General features: G+C 38.1%; 1 protein-coding gene and 1 pseudogene across 1 annotated transcript in view; both read left to right on the top strand.

Annotated features, from left to right (window-relative positions):
• Positions 1-997: 997 nt before the first annotated feature.
• On the top strand, positions 998-6,631 carry LOC130457216 (vacuolar fusion protein MON1 homolog A-like; annotated as a pseudogene).
• A 2,573-nt stretch (positions 6,632-9,204) lies between these two features.
• Positions 9,205-16,905, top strand: part of LCP2 (lymphocyte cytosolic protein 2) — a 79,263-nt gene continuing 71,562 nt past the window's right edge. The window contains exons 1-2 of the mRNA XM_056816694.1: positions 9,205-9,517; positions 11,484-11,546. Coding sequence (XP_056672672.1) covers positions 9,440-9,517; positions 11,484-11,546 — 141 coding nt within the window. The 5' untranslated portion in view covers positions 9,205-9,439. The remainder of the gene's footprint in view (positions 9,518-11,483; positions 11,547-16,905) is intronic.

The raw sequence follows: 16,905 nt of genomic DNA, 5'->3' as shown, positions 1-16,905 counted from the left end.
TCCATCTATCTGTGTGACTACACCAAGTTTACAGTTCCCAATTAAAGAACCCCTTCTCTAAAGGTAGTGACCAGTCCCTCCAAGTGGATGCAGGCAAGGACTGGGAATATAGATTGAAAGTTTCTGGTTGGGGAACAGTGGGGTGAGGGATAGGAGGATAAGTTAGGGCAACAAGAACACGCCATTTCCTTATACAATGGGGGAGATTTGGCAGGGTAGGTAGGAGGGGTGTGTCTTTCCTCTTGCTCCCAAAATTATACCACAAAGGCAGCTGCATCCCCCCCAAAAAAGGTGAAGTCTATGGAAACAAACACATCTATTACAGTATAGATCTGTCTTTTCCTTCCCCATAGCTATACTCTTTTTGTAATTCTAATGATTAGTCCAGTGTCTGACCCCTAGTAGATATTTCACAAATGTTTATTGATTGATTGACTCCCCTGTATTAACTGATAAGAGAAAGATTCTTTCTCAACACATATTATATATAACATATATATATATATATATGTTATATATAATTGCTTCCTCTCAGTTCCAATTTGTACCCTTTGGTACCCATTTTTCAGTAGTAATCTGAAAGTTACCCTAGATAGTTGAGATCATCTGAGAAGGCCAACTAAATTTAATGAACACTTCAGACAAGGGCCCTGTAAGGAAGTCCAAAAAAGTACTTCCTCCCACCCACTATTCACCTATTGAGTCACCTCATTTAAACTGTTATAAAAAAAAAATGAATGAGTGAGTGAATGAAATACGGAAGTGTGACCAAATGGAAAATATTACTCTTTGTTGCCCCCCACAAATCTGGCTTATGTTTTCCTTGTGAACGTCCAATCTCAGGGTAAAGGCAACTTGCCTACCAGTTGTATTTCTAAGTACTAGCCCCAGTTTACTTCCTTACTAAAAGAAAGAAGTTTAGAGAAAAGATTTGGTGCTTGCATCAACCAAACAGAATTTAAGCATTCTTAAGCCTTTAAAACAAGCTAGGTGGACAATGGGTAGTGACAATCAGGGAGTCAGGAAAGATGTAGGTTTAAATTACAAGAATATGTTAATATATTGTAAGTTCCTAAAAAGAGGCAGCTAGGTGGCTCTAGTGCTGGACCTAGAGACAGGAAGACCTGGGCTCAAATCCAGTCTCAGACATTTTTTAGCTATGTGACTTTGGATAAGTCATTTATTCCTGCCTGCTTTATTCCACTGAAGAAAGAAATGGCAAATCACTCCAGGTTCTTTGCCAAGAAAATAGATGATTCTGGAATGCTATGGTCCAACTGAACAACAATAACAACAAAAAGTACTCAATAAATGTTAATTGAGTGATAGGTCTATTTTATCTTTTTATCTATATAACCAACCAACTAGGCTTTATTAGCCCCATTTCACAAATAAGGAACCAGAGGCCCAGATATTAAGGAACTTTCTCTAGGTCATACAACTAGTTAGTAACAGATAAAGGCTTCCATCCTTGATTCCTAATCCAATTCCTTTCTTTTACACTATACTACCTCCTGACTGAACTCAATAAGCTGTCTAAACTGATCAGATTTACTGGATGATTGCTGCCAGCCAGCCCCATTAAACGCTGTTCTTTCCACACATTTAAATGTGTTAAAATGTAATCCTAATGCATTATATAGACATGGAAATTAAGACTCAGTTTTGCCTTTTCCATGGAGTAAGCAATATTCAAACAGTGATCTTTCAAAGGCGAGTACCACCATCAGTTCCCAGAAGCACCAGGAGTATCAGACTTGCTGAATAGGACCAGGACTTCAGTGTTGAAGTTGAAATGAATTTAATCTAAATCATAGTGAATCTGTTTAGTATGTATTCTTAATCAATCAATTAAGGAATCAATATACACTTATTAAGTATCTACAATACATCAGACACTGTATTAGATGCTGGGGATAGAGATACAAAAGAATTACTACCTACCCTTAATGAGCCTATATTTTATTGTGGGAAACAACATAGGCATATATAAGCCTATTTAAAATAGATATGCAATAAATATAATGTAAGGTAATTTGAGGAGAGAGAGGTAGCTGTAGAAATTAGGCTACCTACAGAAGGTATTGCTTGAGTGATTTATATGTCAATACAATTTTTAATAATCATTTTCTGACATTTTGTGATCCATGTCGTCTCCTTCCCTCCCATTCATATATATGTAAATATATACATATATTTATACGTTCATAATATTGTGGAAGAAGACACATATTGCTGATACTAGAGAAAAATTCATGAAGGAAATAAAGTGAAGATTGGCATGCTTCAATCTGCATTCAGACTTCATCAGTTTCTTCTATAAACCATGGATAACCGTTTTTGTCATGAGTCCCTTGGACTTGTCCTGGATCCTGGCATTGCTGATAATAGTTAAATCATTCACAAGTGATCATCATCATCATGGTACTTTATTGCTATTACTGTGTACAGCAATTCTCTTGGTTCTACTCACTTCACTTTGCATCACTTCTTATGTCTTTCCAGGGTTTTTTGGTGATCGTCTTATTTGTAATTTCTTGTGATGCAACAGTATTCCATTACATTCATATACTGAAACTTGTTCAGTCATTCTCTAATGCTTGAGTGAAGTCTTGAAGGAAACTAGAAATCCTTCAAGGTAGGGAGAGAGGGAGTACATTTTAGCCATGGAGGCCAGCCAATGAAAAAGGACAGAGATGGGAGATGTTATTTAGTTGTATAAGGAATGATAAGAAGTTCAACTTAGTTTAACTACTGAGTATGTGAAGAAACAATAATAACCCTGGAAAAGTAGTATAGGGTTAGACTAGAGGAGCTTATATTGGATTCTGGAAGTAAGAGGAAGTCTTTAGAGTTTAATGAGTAGAAAGTGGTATAATCAGACCTATACTTTCCAAAAATGGAAAGAGCTACATGAAATTATGCAAATTAAAACAAGCAGAAACAAAAGAACATTATATACAGCAATAGAAATATTGTTTGAAGAATAATCTCTAGAAAGAACTGATAAATAGAAATAAGACATAGTTCTAAAATATACTTATATCTTTTTGTTAAATGATGCCTTATTTAGTATGGGGATTGGAAGAAGGGAGGGAAATACCTGGGAACTTTAATGTAACAAGCAAACACATTATTTAAAAATGGCAAAAACTGATGCAGCTGTCACATTGGTAGTTGTGTTGTAAGGATAATTTTAGGGATGTGACCTAATCTAAAATAATTTGGTCGCCAGAGAAAATCCCAAATAAAATACCCAAGTCAGTTTGGAATTTATGGTGATTTTAATTAGTATAGAGAGAAGGAATTAAGGAGAAGAGAGAGAAAGAGAGTATAGGATTTCTCCCACCTGCCCTGTGCCAGGGGGAATTCAAAGACCTCTGCTACAAGATCTTTGAAGAAGATTAGAGGCTTTTCTAAGAGGATAGTATTTGGAAGGTAAAGGAGAAAAAAATCAGCCTAAACTCTGAGAAAGCTCAGTAAAGATGCCTCACCTGAACTAGGCTACTAAGCTTCTCCCAGTATAGTGTCAAGGAAAACTCACCACCAACCCCAGACAATAGCTGCCACTACACTAAGATGCTGAAATGCTCAGCAAGCAGCTGCCAGAGCCACCTCTCTGCTGAAAGAGACAAGAGAAAGGAAGTGACGCAAAATACATAGATGGTTTTTACATCACTTTCCTGTGTCTCACATGTACCAATGGTAGCTTAACCTTGACTTAGGACAGCCCAGGGGTCTGTCAGTTGTTTCTCATTTGTCATTTGCTAGCACATGTCTGTCATAGGCCATCCTCCTAAATATTTAATCCTTAAGTGTGGGTGTAGACATTCCTGTTTTTGTTAGACTAAGTAGGGAGGAATAATCTAAAGTTTACAGTATGGAGGTATGCTTTCCTATTTTGAACAATTTGCATCACCCACCCAGAGTGATGGGAGCTCCTGAGAGTCCAAAGGCATCTCACTTTTGCATTTTCTTCCTCAGTGCCTAGAAGAGGTCAAGTATTTAATAAATATTTTTAAAATGTTTGTTGATTGGTTGAAAATTTTTGGTTTTTAGTTTCTACAATGTGAAAAGAATTAGATGAAGGAATCAACAGCATTTAAAAATTTCAGGAAGTTGAGCTGCAGTGTGATGTGAGCCCTCATCTTTCTCATCTTGCTATCTCAGAACCAGCTGGTGTCTCTGGTGAAGAAGGATCAGTTCCTTTACCCTAATGACCTCTACCTTCCCTTCAACTTAGCTCTTCAGCCTCCTTTTGAGAAGGAGAGGTCTAGATGTGCATCTGACTCCCAAAATTCAACTCAAGGGGCTTCTACTCTATGTGCACATCTCTGACTTGGAGCCTGACACAGACCTGTGCCTTCTGGTATCTACTGACCTGACCAAGAAGATTTCTTCTTCATGGTTTCAGACTGCTGTCACCATTTCCAGGGCAGGTGAAAAATTCATGAGTCCCATTATGTGCCAAGGGAGGCACTATAAACCCCCTTCTATAGCATGACCCAAGTAGTGTATGGATTAAAATTGGGGTTTGACTCAATAAGAGTTATAAAGTAATATTATGATTGCTGATTTTAAAATATTATCACTTGTCAAAATGACATTTAGTAGCTTTTATTTACAAAGAGGTGGAGAGAGTAAAAGTGGGAAATGTAGATAAAGAGACAGACCAGCCCTAAGAGCTTCTCCTTCAAAGTGAAGTCCAGTTTAGCTCGCTGACAGGAGGCTTCTTCAGGTCTCAATTTCCATGTGGACTCTTCAGCCAGAAGTCCACCAGCTCAGCCTCCTCTATAGCCTGAGCCACTCACCCAGCAAGCCTACACAGAATCCAGGGAAAGTGTCTCCTCCAATGGCAAGGCAGGAATCTCAGCCAATCTCTCCACATGCCAGGAAAGGAATGGTAGAAGGCTATGCTTTCCAGCCCATGTTATACCCCATTTTCTATGTCATTTCCTATTTCTCCCCCTTCTTCACAGAAAACAATTGCAGTTTTTCAATTTACTTAGTCCTACCCAGGTCTGGGCAATCCCCTCTGGAGGGGAGTGTTTTTGACTTGTGAACTCTCTTACTTAAGTGTTAAGTAGGGATGCTTTGAATTCTTAATTGATTGAGTTAAAGGTTTCTAATTGATTTCATTAAAATAAATAAAGAGAAAAAATTCTATCTTCACAGTAAGCATCCCAGACTTTCACCACTTCATCTACAGTCCAAGAACTCAGGGCTTCTCAGCAGCCCAGAGATCAAGGGTTTGCATGCAAGTGAGGAGGAACAGGAGCACCTACTGGGTCTCTGCTAGCCCCTACACAGCTGCAGGGGGCTGTCAAGCCACGATGTCTTGACACAGTCACATGTGGAGTCCAGGAAGTCACAAAGTGGCTCTTTGGCAGGATGGAGATATCCACTCAGTCCCACTCTATGTGACTTCTCTTATTAACATCCCTTACTAATGGAATTGCTATGATTATTGTTCTCTCCCTAGCTTCAGGGAAAATAATATGAGAGCAAAATACTTGCACATTATCCCCCCCAAGAGTACCACCAAAAGATCATACTCACAAAACCAAACCCAAAAGACTATCATGGGTTAACTTCTGTTTATGCATATAACTCTTAAGAAAGCTGTGCTCAGAAATTCCCCACTCCCATGCACAGAACAAATTCTCCTAAGCCAGTATATCAGCTTGTACACCATGCCTCAGTAACTTGATTTACCAACTGAAATCCATCTTGGGAACTCCCCATGAAACTCTGAAAAAATTATTAGTTTAATATTAAAACTGAGTTGTGTTTCTATTACCCCTTTGAACCCTCAACTTGGCCACAATATTTGTTGATTGTCTCTAGAACTTCTGATTGATTATCTATTTTTACTAAAAGTGACAAATGATTTTCTTTGATAGTACACAAGTCCAAGTATCTCACAGATTAATGAAAAAACTGACCTCTAGCTACACCACCTGTGACAAAGTCATTTATCTTTTGTAAAAGCTTTGTGTATGCTGTCAGAATCAACAGTAACAATATAAGTATATAGAATGATCACAGAATGTTAATCAAATGATTTGTTAAAAGTTAATGTATCACTTATCCATTATATGCCTTGAACATGTATGTTGAATAATGTAGCTGTATGCCAAGAAAATGTGTATTCATTGGGGTATAAAAATAAAAGCCAACTCTGGGCCTGGTAAAGCAGTTCCATGCAAAGTGTGGCTCCAGACTGACATACACAGCTGTCTTCCATCCTTCATTTATGCATTTGCTGACACACCTGTCTGGGAATCCCTGAAATCATGAGCAAGGCAGGCCCTGAGCTCACGGCACACATCCATGCCCACAAAGTCATGTCCCCTCAAAACCATCTACTACAAAGGTCCCAATGAGAACCTCCTGGTTTTGATGACAGGAGCCTTTGGGCTGTACATGTGCTATGGCCCCTTAGGTGCCAAGGCATCCTCCATTAATGCTATGCACAAGATGATGTGTTGAATACAAAAAGGAAGAGAACTAGATATTCATTTTCACTCCTCCGAAGTTCTGGTGGACATTGGAGTTAGCTGAGACCAGCTGGAGAAGAAATACTGGAGGTGAGCACAAATGGAGGCTGAGAAGGCTGGGAATCTTCTAGGCTTGGGAGCAATTCCTGTATTTAATATTTGCATTAAAGAGTGGATCCTGGGAGAAGGGGGTAGGCAGCTAGGTGGTTCAGTAAATAGAGAGCCAGGCCTAGAGATGGGAGGTCCTAGGTTCAAATACAACCTCAGATACTTCCTATCTATGTGACTTTGGATTCCCTTACTGTTTTTCTGCCTTGGAACCCATAGCTAGTATTGATTCTAAAGACAGAAAGTAAGAATTTTTTAAAAAATAAAAAAGAGGTACTGCAAGAAAATGGAATTATAACTGAATTATAACTCTAGAAAACTGGATTATAAAGCCTGAACCACATGGAGTTTACATACATGACCTGATCCAACCTCCCAATTTGGTCCCTTTCCACTTGCTCAGCTCTTTTTTTCCACTATTATTCTCACCTACATGAAGCCTCCAACCATTCCACAAACATGCCTTGAAGTTTTCCACCTCCACGTTTTTCTCATAATATTGCCAATGTAATTTCATCCCCTATCAAAATTACCTATTGAAAGCTGATCCTTCTTTCCATATGCAAATTTCATTAAAAAAATTTATGAACTCGTTCCTAATTATCCCAATGGGAGTAATGTCTTTCTCCTCTGGGTACCCATGACACTCAATATCTGGATGATATATGCGCACATCATATACAATCTTATTTTAGTGTCATTTGTGTACCTGTCTTATCTTCCTTTTGACACTGAAATATCCTTAGTCATTCAGCTGAGTGGAGTGGCTAGGTAGCACAGTGGATAAAGAGGCAGGTCTGTAGTCAGGAGGACCTGAGTGTTCAAATCTGGCCTCAAACACTTTGTAGCTGTGTGACCCTAACCAAGTCACTTAATCCAGTTGCCTAACCCTTGCCACTCTTCTACCTTAGAAGCGGTTTCTGTATTAATTTTAAGATAGAAAGTAAGAGTTTAAATTTTTTAAAAGCTTACTATGGGATAGCCCCTGTGCTAAGCACTCAAAATATAGTACTTGTCCTCAAGGAACTTCCATTCTTCCATTCTAATGGGAGAAGACAACACATAAGAGGAGATCTGGAAAGGGGCTAAGAGTTACCCAGGTGGATAAATCTAGGAGAATAAAGACTCCTGACTGGTTTTGGATCCTTCCTCAAAATAGAGGTTCCAGGAATAACTCACCAAAGGGACCAGAGACAGATGACTGCTAAGGCAAAGTGTAACAAAGAAGGGATGTCTAGTCTGGGACCCTTCCTCAAAACAGAGGTTCCCACACTTGGGATCTATTCCTGTATTATGTTCATCCTTGTATTATTTATGTACCCCAGTAGAATAATCCATAACACAAGTTCTCATAGGCATCAGGTACTTAATGATTCTTAAGTTTCTTTAAGAGAGACTTATTGTCAAGAAGAAAGGTAGCTCTTATATGTTTTCTTTTGGACACCATGCATACTGAAGGATATTGGTAAGTTAAAGAGCCTCTAATAGGAGGGCAGCAAGAAGACCTTCAACTGATGTCATATAAAAATCAGTTCAAAGACAGAGATGCCTCAGTCGGCTAGTTTTCTTCAAATATTTCAGTGTCTTGCCATTGGAAGAGGTAGGAGACTTGGGAAAATTTAGATTTGATATAAGAAAAAAAACTTTCTAACATGTAAAAGTGTCCTAGTACAGAAAGGAATATTTTGGGTGATGTTGAGATCCCTCCTATTGTAGCTCTTTTAGCAGAGGCCAGATAGCCAGTTGCCAACTCTGCTATTGAGAAGGATCTTTTCCAGTTATGGGTTAAACCAGATGGTCACAGAATTTCCGTCTAACTCCAAACAAATGTAGTTTGTTTGTGATATGTAGATATGTAGATGTGATATGTAGAACTTGGAATGTGTGATTGATTTCAGGAAGGCTTCCAGAAGTGTCACCCTCACATGTTTGGCACTGGAAGGGATATTAGACATAGTTCAATTCAACTTCAATTTATAGATGGGGAAATTAAGACTTAAGATATCTTGTGTTAGTTCTTAGCACAATTTCTGCTACATAGTAGGTATTTAATAAATGTTTATAGATTGATTGTTAGCTCTAAGGAGGAGTCAAAGGAATCTTGAGTTATCATGGGTGGCATGTTTCTTTGATAAACCTTTGGGGAGTGTCAGAAATCATAAAATAATAATTTTCTCTGCAGATTTATCAAATTTATCACTATTTCAGGTAAATTCTCAGAATAGATTATTATTTCACAAGCCATTGCCTACCTGGGACACATTTGTGTGAATATCCATAAACGTGTTAATTAGTTTGCATTTGTGTTTTTTTACTTTTTTGTAACCTCAGAGTAAGCCCTTTAATAGATGATCATTGACCGACTGCCCTCTGTTTATGCATATGTGCATGTGGCTTAGGTTAAACAGAAAAAGGCTCAAGTTAATATTTAAAAGCATGTGTAAAGTCTTAAGCCCTTTAATTGCTCCTCCCATCATAACTGGGGAGGGAAATTACCAGGCGAAATGATGAATATGTGTTCCAAATTTCAACATCCCCCCCCTCCAGAGTTGAACTTCCTTGTTTACTTATTTAGAACCCAGCAAAGGAAGTGGTAAAGGAAACGAGCTAGCTGGTTTTCTGAGAAGAGACCATATTTGTTCGTAGAGGAAGCCGTTGTTGTCTGGGCTACAACTGCCTTGCAATGCAGACACTGGGTAGTCTTGCTTCATGAAGAAGAAGGCACTGGCGCTGGCTGGAAACTAGGACTCTTTGACTTGCACTATTATCTCGGTCCATGGGTGTCCCACTCATGGCCTGGATGTGAGGGTCCTCTGAAGAGCTCAAAAGAAATGGCTTTAAGTAATGTACCTTACCGGTCTGAGGTCCTGGCCTGGGGCCCTGATGAACTGGCAGAATACTTCAAGAAGGTGAGAATTTTTTACTTTTGGTGGGAGGGTCTTTCCCCCAAAGTGCTACAGAATAAGAATGTGCCCAGGGAAGGAAATGAAGCATGTCCCGTAAGACCATTGTTGGCCCTTGAAGTTGATCAATCAATAATCCTCCTTGAATTCTGGACTTAGGCAAGGCCTGATCTTTGAGAAATCCAGAGATCTCAATCCTATCTTTATCTTATGGCCAGTCAATTTTTTTCCTAAACTGTTTGATATGACATCATACAAATTCTAATGCAATGGGATACTCTCTGAATATCTCTGATTCTCTTTGGAATTAAAGATTTTACAAATTATTATCGGGATTGGAAGAAATTATAAAATGTCAGAGCTGAAAGGGATTGTTCTATTCAATGAACACTTAACAAAAGAGGAAACTGAGGCCCCAAGAGGAGAATAGATGACTTGCATAAAACCATAGTTAATTAACGGCAAAGTAGGCTTTAGAACCAGGTCTCCTGAGTCTTAGACTAGGCTTCTGGTGAGCAATCTGTGGTCTTTAGTTTCCCCATGGGGAAATGAAAGACTGATGGGGGCAGGTAAAGAGAAAGAAGTGCCTATCTTAAATGGGAAACGTTTAATTCTAAGGAGCAGGGAAAGCATTGGCAAAACCTATTGGTGACTCTCATCTTCTAAAGGCAGACTCCCACGCCTAGAAGACAAAACCAAGTGACAAAGTGAACCAAATAATGGTCAAATCAGCCTCTAGGGTGAAAGGCTGGGAATGATCCTGGAGCCAATGAAACTATTAAAAGATATGAGTTGGTAGAATCTGGGCTGTTTTAATCATGGAAGATAGAGGGGGAGAGAGAAGAGTAAGCAACATTTCCTAAGGAAGAAGCCAGCAAGAGACTTCCCCAGCCCCCGCCCCCAAAGAAACATTCATTAATCATGAAATGAGATAATATATGTAGATTACTTTGCAACTGTTAAGGCCCTCTATAAATGCTAACTATTATTCACCCGAGAAAATAGAGGAGCTTTCATGCCCCCGTTGGATTGTTTTATTGGCTTAGTCTTGTCTCCCAAATTTAACAGTAAACTTGAAAGCTGGGAAGAGTTCTTCTATTTCTTGATAATTCCCTTTCTTACCCGTCCTCTCCCACAAAGCCTCTGTGGTAGGTACATCATGTTTTTTGATTGGTTTTCACTGGAGAAAGTGGAAGCTAAATGCCTTCTAAGGTTAGAGTGGTCCAAGAGCACTAGAACTAGAGCTATCTCTATCAGTAACTTCCTGTGTGACTTTGGGCAACTTTCTTCATTGTTGGGCCTTATTTTTCCAATCAATAAAATGGGAGGAAGAATTGGGTCAAATGATTTTTAAAATCCTTCTCTGAATTTTTTTAACTCAATGGAATTCATGGGAGAGACATTTTTGGTTTTTGGATTCCAATTGGTAGGACTCTCCCTTTACAGCTCTAGAATTACAGTGAAAGCCAGAATTATGCTTTATATACTATTAGATGCTATGTACTATTGTATACTATACCCTTTAGTCATTGATGATGCTAAGTTAGAAGAATTGAATTTACTTTCCCCAGAATATAAGGCTGACAAACGTCATTAGGCATATGTCTATAAGAGAAACAACTTGCAAAGACCCTGAGGACATGAAAGCTCATCTGAAAAGTTCAGTTTTCATTAGCTAGTCAGACAGTGATACCCATTTCTTAACCATAAACCAATGTGATAGCAATCTCCTTCCTCATGGGCTTGGCCCTCTAACCCTCTACAATGGAGAACTAGTCATTACAGCAGTTTGAGAGGTAGTGAAAGCCTATTAGAGTAATCTGAGAAGTCCCCAGCATTTGGGGAAGACAGGGCTGGCTCTGTTGCTGCTTCCCCCATTGCTAGGCTCCTAGGCTGATCTGAAGGTGAAGGGAGACAAGCAAAGGACAACTCGTGCCTGTTCATGACCCTGCTTTTCCCTTTCTGTTGTTAGCTTAACTACAAAGATTGTGAGAAGGTTGTGAAGAAGCACCACATAAGCGGTCCAAGGTTTCTGGTAAGTGTGGGCAGTTTTGAGCCTGGATTTCTCTTTGGAATTGAAATATCTGAATGCTTCTCTCCCCACGATCGATCTCACCCTGCTGGCTCTGCAGTGCAGTCAGACATCCTGGACCAAGCTGAGGCAAAATGGAGAAGTAGGAAAATTCTATTTTCAATGCCCTCATCCCTTCTCACTCCAACTCAGCATCATTGGTTCAGTGCCCAGTGCTCTCTCTCTGCCCTTTCCGCTATAAAATGTTACTTTCAAATTTTGCACTCATACTGAGCTACAATTGACTGATAACAGCTAAATTAGATATGTTCTAGGGGCAGCTTGGTGGTATGGTGAATAGAGCATTAGATTTGGAATCAGGACAATCTGTCTCCCTAAATTCACATCTGGCCTCAGATACTTAGTGACTATGTGACCCTGGGCAAGTCACTTAATCATATTTGCCTCAGTTCCTCATCTGTAAAATGAGCTGGAGAAGGAAATGACAAATTATTTCATTTCTTTGTCAAGAAAACCTCAAATGGGGTCACATAGAGTCAGATACAATTGATTTGTCTGAATAATCACAGCCATGTTCTGGAAATATAGGGATGAAGATACTCTCATCCTAAAGTGATTATAAGGTTATTTTAGATCAATATATGTGAGTCACTAGTATAATACTTATTCAAAGCAATGGGAAGTGTTCACTAAATGCCTGCTCTGTGCCAATAACTGTGTTATGAACTAGATATGCAAAACAAAATGAAATATTCTTTGTCTTCAAGGAACTTGCATTCTATTAGAGGAGACAAGAGCATATACAAGCAAAAAAAAAAAGAAAAAGAAGAAAGGTAATAGGGAAGGGGTCCGAAATTAGATACTGAAATGCAATGAAGATCCATTCTTTACTGCACTGCCATACCTAGGCCAAGAAAAGTTGCATTTACAGCTAACAGTCCCAGGAAAACAATTTGGGCCAAGACTGATTCTGGATGGCCTGCAGCTGCCTTGTGGCTGTAAGGTTTATATACTAGGCTAGACCAAGGTAGCTAGATGTTCTAATTTAGGATCAATCAATTGCAGATGTCTTTGAAGCCTGTGATGATAAATTTAAAAACTCAGGGGTTGGAAGATCTTTTTTGGAGTCAGGACCTATACTTGTGGATATTCGCCAATTTACTAGGTAGACATTCTCTCTCTACTGTGGATGAAGGAGGTTAATAGAACTTATTTGTACTAAAAGTTTCTGGTTCCTCTTCTGGGCAAATTTTCATTTTTATAAGGATCAGAGCCTTGAGTTATAATGATAATTCCAATGATACCATCTCAAGAACTGGGAACCTAAGTTTGTAGGAATTACCACTGAAATCACAAAAGTAACCTAGTCTAATCTACTTACTGACAAGATTATCTATGATTGTACTAAACCCTCTTTCCAAACTCTTTATTTCCCCCTGACAGTTGTATATCTAAGGATGAATTGTTTGCTTGTTTGTTTGTTTTTGCCAAATAGGAAACCTCCCCCAAGTTATCCAAAGAGCATGTGTATCCTCCTAGAATTTGGGACTGGGAAGTTTCTTTAGCCCTAAGCAACTTGTAAATGGATCAGTCAATAAATATTTATTAAATGCCTACTATTTACCAGGTGCTGCACTAAGCTCTAAGAGGACAAAAAGAGTCTCTGCCTTCACAGAGTTTACAATCTAATGAGGGAGAGAACATACAGATATATACAAAGTAAGCTATAAACCAGATAAATAGGAGACAACAGAGGAAATGCACTAAGAATTAATGAGGATTTTGGAAGGCTTAAAAGTGAAAGATGGGATTTGGGGGAGCAACTTAGTCATGGAATCCACATCAGAAAGGATTTTTAATAATTATAAACTCCAAACTCATATACCCTTTCTACTTGAATGTTTCTCCCAAAACGACCCTTTTCATTTCTTGATAGCTCTAGATGTTCACAGTTTGGGTTTTTTTTTTCTTATACTGATCCCAAACCCATGATACAGAGTGGGTTTAAGCAGATTGAAATATATCACAAGCAAGGAACTGTAAAGGAGAAGCAATGTTCAGGAGGCCATTAGAGAAATGAAACATCTAATGAGAAAAAAAATGATGGGAAAAGAAGAAAATCCAGGTTATGTGACAAGAGGAATACCAATGAATAGTTCACATACTCTACTGATATACTTGTACACCAGAAAGGCTCCCAGATGTTCAGGTAGATTCTCTGTTAAAATTATGGGAAGAGACATGAAGAAAAGTCAGTCAGAATAGAAAGGCATGAATGGATTGAATTCAGCCCTGAAAGGAATATTCACATAGATGAAATCAAAGTCCTACCAGAGTATTGGAGTATTAATAGTTAATAGCTAACATCGATATTGTACTTTACATATACATATGTGTGTATATATATTTATGATAACTCTCTAAGGGAGATTATAGTCCTCTCTATAGATGAAAAAACTGAGATAGAAGTTAAGTGACTTTCCTAGCTAGGGTCACATAACTAATAAGTATATGAAGCAAGATTCGAATTTAGATCTTAAATTTATGACCCATACTCTATCCGCTACAACAAAACAGAACAACCCTCTCTCTTCCATATAACCCTACATCAGAAAAAAGGTATCGTCTATTCTATGTCCTTTTTTCTTCTGCTGTCTCTACTAAATGTTGCTAGTTCCTACACCAGAATATATCCAAATCTTTCATAAATGTGGCACCAGGATTGAACCTAATCCTTACCAAAATAGACAACGAGACTGCAATTTGCTATGATTGGGGCACTGTATTTTTCTCAATGCAACCTCAGTCTGTTATTTGCTTTAGCAGCTCCATCACATGACTGACTCACACTGAGTGTGTCATCAACTAAAAACCCCAGGCTTTTCCCCATATAAAATGCCTTCAAACCAGATTTTCCCCATTCTAAGCCTCATTCGCCATCTCCCTTTCCTTAGTCTCTCACATGTATTTTTGGGGTTATGCTGGTATAGCACAGTGTTGTTTAAAGAGATAACTAGACTTTGGAAACTTGTCTTATCTCTTCTTGACCATAACTAGCTGTGTGACCCCCTAGACACTTATTCTTTCTAAGCCTTAATTCCCTCCCCTGTGAAATGCGGGGTGATCTTTAAGACATTTCCCATAGATAATTTAGTCTCCAGAAGTCCCTCTCTGGCTCTCAGCTCTCCTTTAGACTCTTCTATGAAGACAAAGTTTCCTTTGCTACTCTGAGAGCATCAAGGTGTTTCTGATCTTTTTGTCTCTCAACTGTTACTTGAGTTTCTATTGGCTCTGGCCACCTTAGAAAATATTCTGGCTGCCCATGAAATGAAGAAATTAGGGAAGGTAAAAGAGGGAATGAGAGAAATGGATGATGGACAGAAGATTTTTGTCCAAGAAAATACTTAAAACTTCGATTTATGTGTGTGTTCTTTGGGGGTATGTTGGTGTTGTTATTAGTTGAGAAACATTCTCAGACAACCTAAAATGTGAATTCCCATAGTCTTTGGAAAATCTTTGTAATTCTCCACATAACTTTGTCGACATTTAAGGAAGACTCAGTTCCTTCTCCTTCCAGCTTGATAAGAATTATCTGATAGATAGCTATTCCACCACTGCTTTGAAAAGCAAGATATATCCATTCACTGGCAGTCAATCAACTGAGTTGATGGAAAATGTTTTTCTATTCTCTAAACAGACTGGCTAAATGACACAATGGGACCTGGACACTAAACACTAATCTTACATCTCCACCCTTCCAAATATATATACCACTCGTCTCCCTAGTTCAGAAATGAGCTCCATGTTTAAAGATAGCTGCCACAAGGATGAGGGTATCCTGAGAGATTATAACATCTGCAGACCCTAAATTACTAGTGGCCAGGGTTTAAATGGACAAAAAGTCCATGCCCCCTTTCCCCAACCAATGGATACTGAGATAGTATGAGATATTAATGCTTGTGATTATTATTTATCATTATTGCTGTGATGTATAGTATAGTTATTCACCATGTTACAGTTTACAAAAATCTTTCTTCACAACCATCCTTTCAGAGAGATCATGTGAGGTATATTAATACCATTTTGCAAATGAGAAAAGTGAGGCAGATTAAATGATTTGGCAATAATGATCCAGCTTTTAAATGTCAAACTATGGACTCAAACTGCTGTTGCTATGTACAGTTTTTTGAAGAGCCTCAAGATCTTTCTGATGCATGATGCTTTATAGATATTAGCACTCTATGATTCAACCACTCTCTTCTCTTCATGACTATTCCAACGTGTTTCCTTCACAAGTTATTATTCTAAGTTGGAAATTCCAAATAATGGCTAGGAAAAGAAGCTGCCATATACGCCTTCTCTTTACTTCAACTTAAGTGTGGCAGGCATATAGAGGTAGTTTTTTAAGCTTAAAGTGATTTTTAATGATCATATAATCTAGCCTCCTTATTTTACAGAAAAGAAAATTAAGGTCCAGACTAGGGAATCAATCTATCAATAAACATTTATTAAGTGTCTACTATGGGCCAGGCACTCTGCTAAGTGTTGAGGATATAAAAGGAGGCAAAAGACAACATTTACTTACAAGGAGCTCAGACCATATAGGAATTGCCTTCCTTCACACCCTCTACTTTCAAGCTTCTTACACTGTCATCTGTGGCCCTTTCAGCTACTTCTCTGCTTGGTATACATATATTGAAGATACAAACTATTTGAAAATTGGAAATCACTTAAACTTTCTTTTGGGAGAATTTTTGGTATTATATTTTATTTTAACATTTTTATTTGATTAAGTATTTCCCAATTATATTTAAAATTTTTTAAACATTGATTTTTTTTTAAAATTTGAGATCCAAATTCTCTTCTTTCTTCCCACTGCTCCCTCATTCATTAAGAAGGCAAGCAATATGTCAATTATCCAAGTGAAGTTGAGCAAAATATAAATTCCATATTAGTTACAATGAAAAAAGATATATCCAAAAAAGCAAAAAAAAAATGAAAAAAATATTCTTTAATCTGCATTCAGAGTTCATCAATTCTCTTTCTGGAAGTGAGTAGTATTTTTCATCAGAAATCTTTTGGATTTGTCTTGGATTGTTGTCTTGATCAGATTAGTTAAGTGTTTTACAATTGATCATCATTGCAATATAGTTGTTCTGATTACTTCACTTTGTATCAGTTTATGTTGGTCTTCCAAGGTTTTTCTGAAACCATCTGGGCAATCATCTTTGTCATTTTTTCTTTCCAAAAATTTTGTTATATATTTTAATTTATTTTCCTTTAAAATTAGTTCTAAATTCTCTCCCTCCTTACCACCCCTCCCCTACCTACTGAAAAGGAAAGCAAAATTATATCAATTATA

Source organism: Monodelphis domestica, chromosome 1 (assembly GCF_027887165.1).
Source record: "Monodelphis domestica isolate mMonDom1 chromosome 1, mMonDom1.pri, whole genome shotgun sequence".
NCBI lineage: Eukaryota > Metazoa > Chordata > Mammalia > Didelphimorphia > Didelphidae > Monodelphis > Monodelphis domestica.
Note: the sequence above shows the minus strand (reverse complement) of the source record. Positions and strands in the feature narration are given on the sequence as shown.